This window comes from Buteo buteo, chromosome Z, assembly GCF_964188355.1.
Source record: "Buteo buteo chromosome Z, bButBut1.hap1.1, whole genome shotgun sequence".
Classification (NCBI taxonomy): Eukaryota; Metazoa; Chordata; class Aves; order Accipitriformes; family Accipitridae; genus Buteo; species Buteo buteo.
This window is the reverse complement of record NC_134204.1, coordinates 16522239-16534949: the sequence shown is the minus strand read 5'-3', so window position 1 is coordinate 16534949 and position 12711 is coordinate 16522239. Positions and strand designations below refer to the sequence as shown.

The following is a 12711-nucleotide window of genomic DNA, read 5'->3' as shown; positions in this document are numbered from 1 at the left end:
TTTTGAAGAGCACAGCATGGAAAGAAAAGGTGCAACATTGCAGACAGCCTCTTGGTTCTAAAAATCTCTTGTATTTTAAATCGGGCAGTGCAAGTTACTGCACAGTAACTGCATCAGTGTTTAAATTAATGAAAAGAATGTTACCCCTTCCCACGGTCACTTTTGTATGCTATGAACGTTCAGTAACAAGGGTTTCTTTTTCCTGTTACAGATGGGTGGTATTGAAAGCAATTTGCTCTGTGCATGCTCCACGGCATGGAATGCTTCATTATACCTCATGCATATATGCTTTTATAATATGGATTAGTGTTTGTTTGCATGAGCTAGTTTTACTTCCCCTGATGCACAGCTGGTTTATTAACTGAGTTCATTTGGCTAGTGCAGTACAAACTGTTCAAATAATTCACATGAATTATAAAACTACATTTAAAATAACAAAATAGGAGTTAAAGTAACAACCGTAACTAGGAATTTTCTCACTTGTTAGCTTCTTAGATAACGGTAACAAACTGCTGTGCACGTTTTTGCATCATCTCCATCATCTGATCTTCCTCTTTAAACACATGGACTTAATTGCACGTGTGGGCAAAAGCTCCCATGTTTCAAACCGGCCTCACTGCTTCTCCTCCAAAAGCAAGCCACAAGCGGCCACCATCACCCAGCAGTTTTGGGTGCAGCTCAGCCCTGGTAAAGGAGGAACAATTCTGGTTCACAGGAGGACCAGTGCGTGTATCAGTGGCTCGGCTGCAGTCTATAGGTCTGCTAGGGAGAGCGAAGACGTACGCTGGGACTACAATCTTTATAGCTAAGAGGCAGAAAGACTGACTTCTCCTTCTGACTACACCTGGCACTAACTACAGAGGTGTGGCTAATTCTTGCAAATGACCTCAAACCCCAGCAATCAGACCATAGCAAATTGGCAAGTTTGTGTTGAAACGAGAAGAAAATGTGATGGCAACTAAAGAGCAATGAAGGAAATGTACACAATAGCAGGAATGTTAAAGATAACAGAGATAACTGGATGGGATAACTATGGCACGTACGTTATTTTGCAGGGTGTCTGACTGAAGCTGATTGTTCATGAAGTGTTTTTGGCAGGCTTGTGGGTGACGATATCCAAAGTCTTGAAAGTGTTCAGTAAATGCTGGAGTCACAGATGTGGTTTGGAGGAAAGGACAAGGGAGTCAAGTCTCTGGCAACCCAGGTTAGCATTTGAACCATTTGATCTACTCAGTTACAAGCCTAAATATGGATTTTTAGGGGCATAATTTAAGGCTACTATACCTGAAAATTTCATTACTATGTTTTTGTTTTCTGTGTTTTCTTACAAAATACAGGCCTGTCTACAATTCATTTCCAGCATGTGTCTTCCACTCTTACAAAATCCCCAATCCCTTCCTGTTAAAATACTATGTATACTCCCAACACAGAAGACACAAGGTGAAATCCTTTCTTCTCCATGTGAGAGCATAGATACTGTCACACTGGCCCAGACAAATGGCTTATCTGAAATATATACTCCTGGCTAGGAAGCAAGAGTGGTGAAAGTAACTCAGAAGTGCACAGACTCAAGGCCTTCCCTTGGATTTTTCTGCTAGCTATCAAAGCCATGCCTAATTGCAATGGAAAGTGATGATGATGAAGAAACTACTTTGCTGTCTGCCACAATGAATCTTCCCTCCAGCAGAAATGGCTTAACCAGATCAGAGTGGTATAACTTACGCTTCCCTGTGCCAAGCTTTCTGATGCTGACTCCTGGAACAGCTCTATAGCAATTTCTTCTAATAACAGAACATATTTCTTGCTCAGAAACACTTAAACTTCTGGAAATAAGGCAACTATTCTAAAGCCTTTGTCTGCAGGTAGAAGTTTTAAATCCGCATTCTTGACAGTTCTGCCCCTGTCCACATAAATCAGGATGCACTGAGCTGATCACAGTTTTAAACTTTTCAGATTTTACTGCCAGCTCTGCTTTGGCTTGTGTTCCATCCTTAGACAGCTGCATGTAATTGAGAAAGTAGGTAACACAGAGAAAGGCTGTAGTAAAGACACACCAATTAGAAAAATTAAGAAGAGAAAATGACCACAATGAACAAATGACTACCAGCTATATTATGGCATTAGTATTTACCAAGAGGAGGCAAGAGAGCTTGCACCTTAAGCTAAGGAAGATTCTGCTCTTTCTCATTATCTTTTGTCACTTCCTAATAAGATTAGGATTGTTATACACACAAATATGTCTAGTCTTCCTGATCATCAAAAAAGTCGTTAAAAATAAAAGAATACCCTTCATGTGTGAGAAATGGCTTGTCACTACACTGACTACAATCTATAAAATTCGAGTTTGCCTAAATCATGAAACGTGTTTTCAGCCAAGACCCCACACAGCTATAGATCTTTTTTCTGAGTATTTCAAGCCAAGCAACAAAGTCCCTGGTACCTCCTGACTCCATGAACAGGTGGACAAATTTCCCTTTCTCAGCAGAAAATATGCTGCAATTCAAAGGCACCTTCCTGCTTAGACTAAGAATTCCTCCATGTGTCCCAAAAGCCAAATCCATGCTTTTAGGCAACACCCGTCTGCTACTTAACTTCATGATGACAGCAATAACCCAACTGCTATCCTGTCAATTCAGTGAGGAAAACCCCTTACCTTGGCTGTAGCAGAAGACCTACAGCATGTGGCTGAGCAGCTATGGCACTACCCAGAAGAAAGCATGCAGAATTACGCATATCCAAACAAGGCAGCTATAAGGGTGAGGGTCAGTTCAAAATGAAGACACCTACATTTTGCTCTCTTTATGCAAGGTTGAGCAAAATCCAGTTGCCTAAACATCTGTAGCTATCTCAGACTGCCTAGGATATTCTGTCTGCCTCCCAGCCTCTGCTTCAAAAGGCACAGATGTCCTATCTACAAGTCTCATGCAGATTTTCTCAGTACCTAGAGGACATCCATATGATTCATACAGGGATGAATCTCATCCTTAGGTGTCCAAGCTCCCAAAAGTCAATGGAGAGCTAGTCAGTACAGTCCCTCGAGCAAAGAACAGCTGATTGAGTTGATTTAATTGCCTGAAAACAGATGTTCAGTTACATATGAGATACCTGGCCTTAAGCTTTTTATAGAGCTCTTTAAGCTTCTGGCTGTTCCAGAATGATGCAGATGTCCTGCGGATCCTGTGTCATCACCATGAGTCCCATGCAGATGTTTTGGGTGTCTTTAATGACACTAAAGCCCTCTGCATGGGTTATAGATGCAATCTCCAGCTCTAGAATTGGGAGCTTTCATTCCAGTGCATACCTATACTTAGATGGTTTAATCCAGGTGTGTAATGCACACAAAGCATCCAAGTACAGTAAGTGACCAGACACCAGCATAACAAAAGGACATTCTGATGGAAGTAAAAATTAGATTTGATATATCTCAGAAGGGAAAATAATTACTCTTACTTCTTATATAAAAGTGCAGAAAACAGAGCATTTGAGCATAACAGTTCATACAATAATTAAAAAAAGTTGTGATGGAAAAACTTAAATACATTTCTAAAATCAGATTAGATAAAATGAACAATAAATTCAGGCTTGTAGCACTTAAAATTATCATTGAACAAAACCAGTTCACTCAAAAATATTTTTATTGTGCTATCATTAAATATGAATGCCTCTCTAAACCTGCTTCAGAGGATGAATTAGCATAGCTGTAATAGTCTGGAACAAACTTAGATCTAGTATATAAAATGATAAAAGACATTTCCCACTTCTTTTCACTGGGAAGAAATTAGTTTTGGAACTGCTTGAGCTTATGTATTGTTTTATTAACTGGGACTAATTCCCAGTTTATTCCTCTATGTCCTTATGTGACCTACAGTCATCAGTTGTAGAGAAGGACTAAGCAGACTAAATTTATTCTGCTTCCTAAACATTTTGCAATCTGTGTCTGGAGCAATTCCTCTCAACCACTTCTGATGTCAGCAGGTATAGTAAACCAAAATACCTAGGTGTATGCTGGATATGTATTTGAAACACCACAGTTACATTAATGTAATTATCTCAAACACAAATTGCGTATGTGTACATGAATATAAGCTCTTATGTTTTTTCTTGAATGACAATTTTGCACAGATGTAGGTGATCTACTCATGAAGCAGTACTCTTTCTTGTTCATGTACCTAATTAACTAAATTAAAGTAAAATTTCAAAATCACACAATTCCCCATCTTTAAAGCAACCTAAACTCTTAGAAGTGTAAGTTCTGTTGACTTAACAAAAATGTCTTCATTAACTGTGAAAATGGGCCTTACATCTTCCAATCCCGAGGGCACAAAACCCATTTACCTGTGGTAATTACACACCTATTAGAAATTACACTACTGTTATTGTGGTCTTTACACTTTTTCTACCACCACCTCTGTTCTGCCCTTACCGTGGTACCGCAGGCACCTCGAGGATGCAGACAGTGTGTGGGTTAGTGTCCCCTGGTAGGAGGCTGCATGTCCCAGACCTGCTCAGCTCTGAATTACACTTGAAGACCTGGTGCAGTAGGCACACGTGGTCACATTTAGCATGGCAATCTCAGAGATGGTGTGAACCCTGTTACTTTGCACCAGCCACAGTCTCAGTTTAAGGTGCCGGCAAGCCAAGCTCTTTGCAAAAGGAGAGTGCAAAACCAAGCTAAATCAATGGAAAGCCTCCAGCGGAACTTGGCACCAGCCTGGAGACAGCAAATAGGTGACTGAATGTCCAGTATCTGGTCTCAAATGCTGTGCAGTTGCCTGGCCATCTGCTGGCCTCGCACACTCTCTCCCTCCAGGAGGAAACGCATCTGGGATTTCACCCTGTGCCAAGGGTGGAGCTGGCCCCACGGCATGGAGCCAGCTCAGTGCACAGGCTCTTGTAAGCTTGACTTACTTTCAAGACATAAAAGCCTTCCATGTACAAGTCAATCTTACACTGTCTCAGTAACGTGCTTTCGTGCAAGATTAGCAAGTATGTGTAATTTTTTAATGTGCTGCCAGGAGAAATACAATTACTGAAGTGGATTTTTTTAGGGAACTGTGACGCTATAGATTCAGTCCCTCGGGCAATGTGTAAGATATGGTACAGGTATGGAGTACATCTACGTAAGTTTATAGGAATGCCTCAGCAAGACTGTGCTGGGCAGAGCTCTGTAAGATTGTCAGGATTCATCCCCTGAGTGGGGTTGGATGTTCATGAGAACTTTTGCAGGTACAAGCACATTCACATGGGGGGAAAAAAGAACAAAACAGCTAATAAACAGATCTCATCTAATACTCTGTCCTAAATCATGCAAGAATGGCAAGTGGATGTTCTCTCACGCTGTTATCTCACATATTCCTGTTCAACTTACACTTTCTTGTCTGACTCTCTCAGCTTGAGCATTTTCTCTACTCAGAATAAATACAATCCAGCATCAGAAGCAGTTTAGTGGTTAGAAATTTATTCTCGGGACAACACAGCTCTGTTCCCTTCATACACAATTCTTTAATAATGCAGCAAATCAGGACATATATATTTAGTATTGTGTCTTGGATTTAAGCACAGGAACACAATTTAAATGTTCTTCATTTTTTGATTCTGAAGGTAAACTCATGGAAGTTACTATTTCATCAGTACAAAGTCACACAAAGGTGATGTTGTGGTTAAGTTTTACTTATAACAGCTTTTTACTAAAGTTAGGACATCTGGAGTACACCTCATCTACCAAGGATCCAAAAATCTTCATATGCTCTTAAACGTCAAAAGAAAAATCAATTGGTCCCGTAGACTGCATCTGGGCAGGGATTATTTTTGTCTATTGAATGAATGTACTGTAGAATGCAGACACGGAGGGGGGAAGGATCAAGTCAGGACACATTCATTTTTGTTCTACTAACCATTCTGTACGAGGCAATGAATAGAAGCTGGTACATGTATCATATTTCACTGTGAAATACTGACTTTCCACATTTCAGCAGAACCAAGGAGGAATTTGCAAATTTTATTTCAATTCATAGATCTAACTAAAGAGATTGGTACACAAAGGGGGAAAAATGAGTATATAGCTTTATTTTGCAAATTCCTGTCAGAAAATTCCTCTTCTTTTAACCAAATCAGAAGACAGAGAAGGAGTCAAAATACATTAAATAAAGGCCTTACATTGTTTCAGCCCAATTCTAATATGAAAATAAACACTTCACTGCCCCACACTTCCTGACACACTTCTTAACTAGGCACACTCATTTCCCATGGGACATGTAGGTTGCAGAATTAAAGGATCGCTGGAAGCAGGAAATGAAAGGAAGGAACAAAAGTGAAAACTTCATTCATTCATTACCTTCAATGGTCAGATACACTAGGAACTCAAACCAAATTTGGTAAATGTTAAAGAAGCAGCCTTAAGTAGCGATCTACCTTATAGATAGGTAACACAGAAGACGAGCGTCTGAGCCACACACATAGAAGTAAATAAACAGAAACTTGTGTTTTCGCTATCCAAACCCCTTTTTTAATGAAAAAAAAAAAAAAAAAAAAAAAAAGAACTTTATGGAAGAATTCTCTGAAAACTGATCATTTGAGTTCTAATTGTATCTTATTTCAGCTTAATGTCTCCATTAACAAAAAAGTAATACTCCTTATATCTCTCCAGTGCTTCTGCAAATATGGGTATCTAGAAATTTTAAATATGCAACTTGAAGAAAATACAGAACTGTTATCAGGATGAAAGAGGAAGATTATACCTTTAAAGGGTAGGACAGTTACGACTACAGGTAACTATGCCATAGCCCTTTGGTTTATTCTGTAACTAACACCAGAAAGGCTAATGAAACATGGCTTGTGACTTTTGAGGTATTTAATTTGCATTCAGTAACACTGAAGTATGGAGCTACAGAAAAAAAAAAAGAAGTTGAGAGATATCAGAAATTTTCATTAAAACTGTATCAGTTTATTTACAGTTTGTTGTGGAAGCTGTTTCCACCTGACTTTTTCCAATATTACTTGTCAAACTGCCCTCTTTGACTTTCTCTGCTAACACTGATTTTGGCTAGGAGGTCAGGAGGGGCATGTGCTTAAGGAGTCACCCTTCTGCAGCTGCTCTGTAGCTCTGGGAGAAGTGGCGACAAGTTTGCATAAAATTAGTAATTATGGAAAATTGTTACTGCTTTCTCCAAAGGCCAGAACAAGACAGAGCAAACCAGGTTAAGTTGCATTTGTTTACAGGAGCAGGTCATAAACAGCGTAAGCAGATCAGTCTGACACAATGTAAAAGTCCCACTGGAGTTAATGGGAATTTTTTGTTCTAAATGAGTAAAAGACTAGTCCCAGAGGACCCACCAGAGTCAGGACAGGCCTCCGGGTGATACTGAAATGGTTTTAAATCATTGCTGGTTGCAACAACAAAAAGCATCAGAGAAAGCTCAGCTGGACCAAGTACTTTCCAGCCTGGCATTTAATTCAGAAGATGGAAGAATTGAGGTGAATAAGGATGGGAAGAAGAACAACTGTGGAAAGCCAGAGGTACATTCAGTGGTTGTGAATCCTGGGCAGATCTGTTGAATCATGAACACCACAGGATATGCATTCAGAGCTTCTTGCTAAAAAGGCTTCTGCTGGCTACACACAGCCAGCTGGCTGGTTGAGGGTACATGTTCTTTTCAAATCCTTTTATAACTTCTACTCAAGAATTTCTAAGTGTATTTCTTATGAAACTTGTTCATATTGGCCTCAGACCCAAAGTGTACAGTCTTAAAATGCTTCCTCTGTACTTCCAAATAGTTCTATGCTTAACATATGAATATACTAAAAAGACTTGTTAAGGAAAAAACCCACCAGTTTCTATAAAAAAAAAATTAACCTCATACAATTCTTTCATAACTTCAGTACCTGAGCAAAGAAAATCCAGATATCTAACACCAACATTGATCCAGCCTGTTTACACATCGTACATCTAATGCTGACTATGAAATGCTGCAACACGTTGCCTCAACCTCATCCACTATCTTTACAAGATTAACTGATGTATTTTTCACTTTTCACATTATGTACCCAGCTTAATGCAGTCAAGGAACTTGCATAGACCTGACACATATAAAATAAAAATACTCTATATAAAGCTATATATATATGTACACACACAAAGGCGCAGAGAGGTATCATAAAACTTACCATCACTTGCAGAAAATGAGTCATTTGCACAGACCAGTGCCAAAGTAAACAGAAGATTCCGAAGATCCATACCTCTGATTCTGTAATAACAAAAGAAATAAGACAGTTTCTTTATAAACTAATATTACTAACTAATATGACAAGACATTTAAACTATTACCTAGTTTTATTGAATTTCTGATTGGATTTAAACCAGAAGTGTATTTAGTTTACAGTTTATTGCCTCACAAAGTCATATATCATCTTGCAGTCTAGGATAGAGAGCAAATACTATTTTTACAGGAGAACTAGCTTATGGGTTTCTTGTTCATTTAATACAGAGGAGGAAAAAATCAAGTACTGTCAATCTCTAGAGTGCTTCTAGGGAGTAGCCACACTCCCCCCACATCAGCCTTTGGGGGATGGATCCCAATGACAAGCCTAGGTTAAATGTGAAAGTAGGAAAAAGAACGGTATCTCTTTTAGGGAGCAAAGATATGATGATCCCCTTTCCAGCTCATGCTCCTCTGAAGCTGCATTCATCTTTGCATGCCACGTATAACCTTCCTGGGTCTAGGACTACATGCAGTAAAGCTGAGAGCAGTGATGACATTTAATAAGCCAGCTCCCATACCACAAAGCCAAATGGCAAAGAAACACCCTCTTAGAACCTAAGGCCACGGCCCGCAGCAGGCAGCAAACCAAGAGTGGAGAGGCCATCAGTAGCTGTGGGGCTGCAAGAATGAGAGTAACCCCAGCGGCTGTGCTGCTCTTTGGGGCTGCCATGGAGGCTGTCTCACACTGGAAACTTCCAACTGCATCATTTCTGAGATGGCACCTTCTGATGGACCCAAGCGCATGCACAGAAGACTTTACAACCTCCAAGCTTACAAATTTTTACAACCCAAGCATAACGCCACAAGCCTTTACAACCTCCCCAGAAAGCACACTCCTCCTACTCTCTAATTCAGCTGTACCACACACACATAGCCTACAACCCCATCACACAATCCTGTTTGAGGGACACTACTTTCCTCCTGCTGTTATCACCAGCATCTGATAACAACGGGGAAAGGCAGAAGCTGGGATATGCTGGACTTGCAGGCAGTGCAGCCTTCTGCACAAAATTGTACCATGCCCCAAAAAGCTCATGAGGTCTTCATATGTAGTAGGGGGAATATATACACACCATGGATTACTACCTGACCATTTACAACCATGTGTCCTAGTTTCAGCTGGGATAGAGTTAACTGCCTTCCTTGTAGCTGGTATAGTGCTATGTTTTGGGTTCATGTATGAGAAGAATGTTGGTAACACACTGATGTTTTCAGTTGTTGCTAAGTAGTGTTTGTAATATGTCAAGGATTTTTCAGCTTCTTGTGCCCTGCCAGCAAGAAGGCTGGAGGGGTACAGGAAGCTGGGAGGGGACACAGCCAGGACAGCTGACCCAAACTGGCCAAAGGAATATTCCATACCATGTAACATCATGCCCAGTACATAAACTGGAGGCAGTTGGCCCAGGCAGGGATCACAGCTCAGGAACTAGCTAGGCATTGGTTGCTGAGTGGTGAGCAACTGCATTGTGCATCACTTGTACATTCCAATCCTTTTATTATCATTATTGTCATTTTATTATTGTTATTATTATAATTATTATTTTCTTCCTGTCTGTCCTATTAAACTGTTCTTACCTCAACCCACAAGTTATACTTTCTTTTTTTTTCCCCAATTCTCTCACCCATCCCACTGGCAGCAGGGAGGGATCGAGTAAGCAGCTGCATGGTGCTGAGTTGCCAGCTGGGTTAAACCATGGCACCATGCCAGTGGAGCACAGAGATTACTGGAGACCTTCAAAACCAAAGGTACAACACCAAAATGAACATGAACGCTGCAACAACAGTCAGGCAGCAGTTTCTTGTTCTGTGGCACAAAACTGCCAAGATACACTGACATCCCAGCTCAGTCAGGCAGCGGGCGGAGAGAGAGAGAGAAATAGCTCCACTTTCACATTTGACTGTAAATTGGTATGACAAACCTTGATTCTACATTGGAGTGTTTTCAATTAGACATTTTCTTTCTTCATCTAATAGGAGATTAAATCACAAGTGTCCAAACAAGCAAGCCCACTAATGAGTAACAATCTCTAAGTGAGTGTTACTGATTAACAACCAATGCTGTCAAATCTGGGTATCAAAAACTAGTCAGTCTCCCAGTAGAGTTAGCAAAGTGTGAATTTAGTCAGAAACTGTAAAACACAAGCACACCGAGTATGTAAAACTATGGTAACACTGAATTTAAAAGACAATTCCCTCCTTAATTTTCTTACCCTACAAGAACAGATTGAATCACACCACAGAAAAAACCCAAACCTATTACCAACTCCAGATTTCTCATTCACGCTGTTTAGTGCAAAACTTGAAAATCAGAAGGTTTTTTTTCACAACCTTATTAACACAACTGCTCAATAACTCTCAAGTTTCAGGCTCTGTACTGGAGGCATTTATTCCAACTGCTCTAGGCTAGCACAGTCTAACCCAGGCCTGCAAAGGCAAGCCAGGAGATGCTCCCCATGGCACCCACACCACCGCAGGGATGCCCAGCTGCACCACCCAGGCACCCCGCAGCCAGTCCCAGTGGGCACAGGTCAGCTGCACAGAGAGAAGAGCTGGGGGAGGTCTGGGGACCTGTCAGGTGCCGGGCAGGACTTTCCCCTGGCCAAGCAGATATGGGTCTCTCCAAAGGTGACTCTCCCGTTCTCACGCGGACAGGGAGGAAACAAGGGGTACGGTGAGGCTGGCGGCACATTTAGTGAGGATTTGGGGCAGTGCGAGAGTGAGGCAGCCTGGGGAGCAGGACCAGGAGCAGTGAAGGCTGCAGCTGCTGGAGTGCACAGGGCTGGGAAAAAGTTCATAAAGCCAATCACAGGCCAACAATCCTCCTACTCTCAGAAAGGAGCTACACTGGCACAGCACGAGGTTCATCTGAGATCAGCTACGTTTTCAGCTAGCTCAGTTGTTCCCTTGCTCCATCTGCACTCTTGTTTAAAGGATTCTTATTGTCTTTATTAATAAATCTTCTACAGAAATGCTTCTCTGTATTTGCGAATTCTTCTCCTCTTACATGATCTCTACCCCGTCGAACAGCCCCTCTGCCTCCCCTTCAGCCCTTCCACTCTCTCCCTAAATTTTTTTCTCTTTCACAGGCCTGAGCACAATGTCACTTTATTTACAGCCCTGATGCCCTCTCCCTGTTGCAATACCCAGGCATCCCGTGCTGCCTCTATATTCACAATTCCCTGCTCTCCTGTGTCCACCAGTCTCTGCTGATCTTCCTACTGCTTTTCTCAAACTTTCCTACTTCTTGCCTAACAGCCACAAGAAAAGCCCAAACCTTCACAGGAGTTCTGAGAGAACAAATGTCATCAACAGAGGCCATCATTCAGAGCACATCTGCGGACACCGTTTTGTTTTTCATAACAGCACCAAACAACTCCGTGGTGGGACCAGGATCAGCCCCCACGTGCAGCTGTCACAGCATGGCTATCCCCTCCATCCCTGCACTGTGACCACCAGCCATCTCAGCTTCCTCCCAGGAAGAGTGTTTTGACAGCCAGAGCACCAGCCCAGGAGCCTGGAATACATCCCAGAGGTCAACAATCACGTTGAACTTCAATAAGGTCCTGCTGCTGCAGATGAAAACAATCCCATTCCAGTACTGCTTGTCTTCTTGCACTGGGAGACTTGTATACATACCTGCATGCAGCACACTCTGTCAGGAAATTGTTCCAGCTAAATTAATCCATAAGCATTTATCGTAACAAATCTGTTTGCTTACTGGGTTTATCAGGACTCCACAAAGACACACCCTGGGAACAGAGCTGGGGCAGCACAGGCATGGGAGTGAGCAGTCAAGGCAGAGGGGAGGACACAGCCACCCCTCCAGCAGCAGCTACTACTTGTTTAAGAGCAATTCTATAATGCTTGGGAAAGTCCCTGCTGAGCCACAGACCTTGACTAAAACATCTGGCTCTTTGAAACAGGGCACAGGATTAATTTGTGTTCCTAAACCTCGGAGGTGATCAAAATTGCTGCTTAATCCCTTGCCTTCCCGCTAGTAAAATGTGGTATAGAAACAAATGATTCTTCTGTGGATTCTCACAAATGCCACTATCTTAGCAAGGCAAAACAACAGCATCTCTGCTCTGCCTAAATCCATCCACATGGGATCCCCCATTGAGTTATCCGTCCAGACAAGTTGCATGTGGGAGAAAAATCCAGTACGTGTAATATGAACATGTCGAATGCAGACAGGACTGAGCTTAAAAATGATAACTGCTCTCATCTGAAAACACAGATGGGCCATGCTCCACTCCTTGTGCAACAGCCTCTGGAAAGGTCAAGTTGTGCAAGCCTCCTTGGAGCTCAAACCCAGAGCCCTTGGGACAGAGCTCACACTCAAGGTCTCTCCCAGGCAAAAGGAGCTCTGCAAAGGGTGTGAGGCACCAGGGACGACGTGACCTCTCTGCATCCAGCATGTATACCAAAAGGTCTGCTGGGCTGCAGGTACGAC

The 12711-nt window shown here is 41.8% G+C and overlaps 1 protein-coding gene across 4 annotated transcripts in view; it reads right to left on the bottom strand.

Annotated features, from left to right (window-relative positions):
* GHR (growth hormone receptor) overlaps positions 1-12711 on the bottom strand; it is a 132550-nt gene that overhangs the window by 60823 nt on the left and 59016 nt on the right. For all 4 annotated transcript variants that reach the window (XM_075021479.1, XM_075021480.1, XM_075021477.1 and 1 more), the window contains one exon: positions 8164-8243. In XM_075021479.1, the coding sequence (XP_074877580.1) occupies positions 8164-8233 (70 nt within the window). In that variant the 5' untranslated portion in view covers positions 8234-8243. The remainder of the gene's footprint in view (positions 1-8163; positions 8244-12711) is intronic.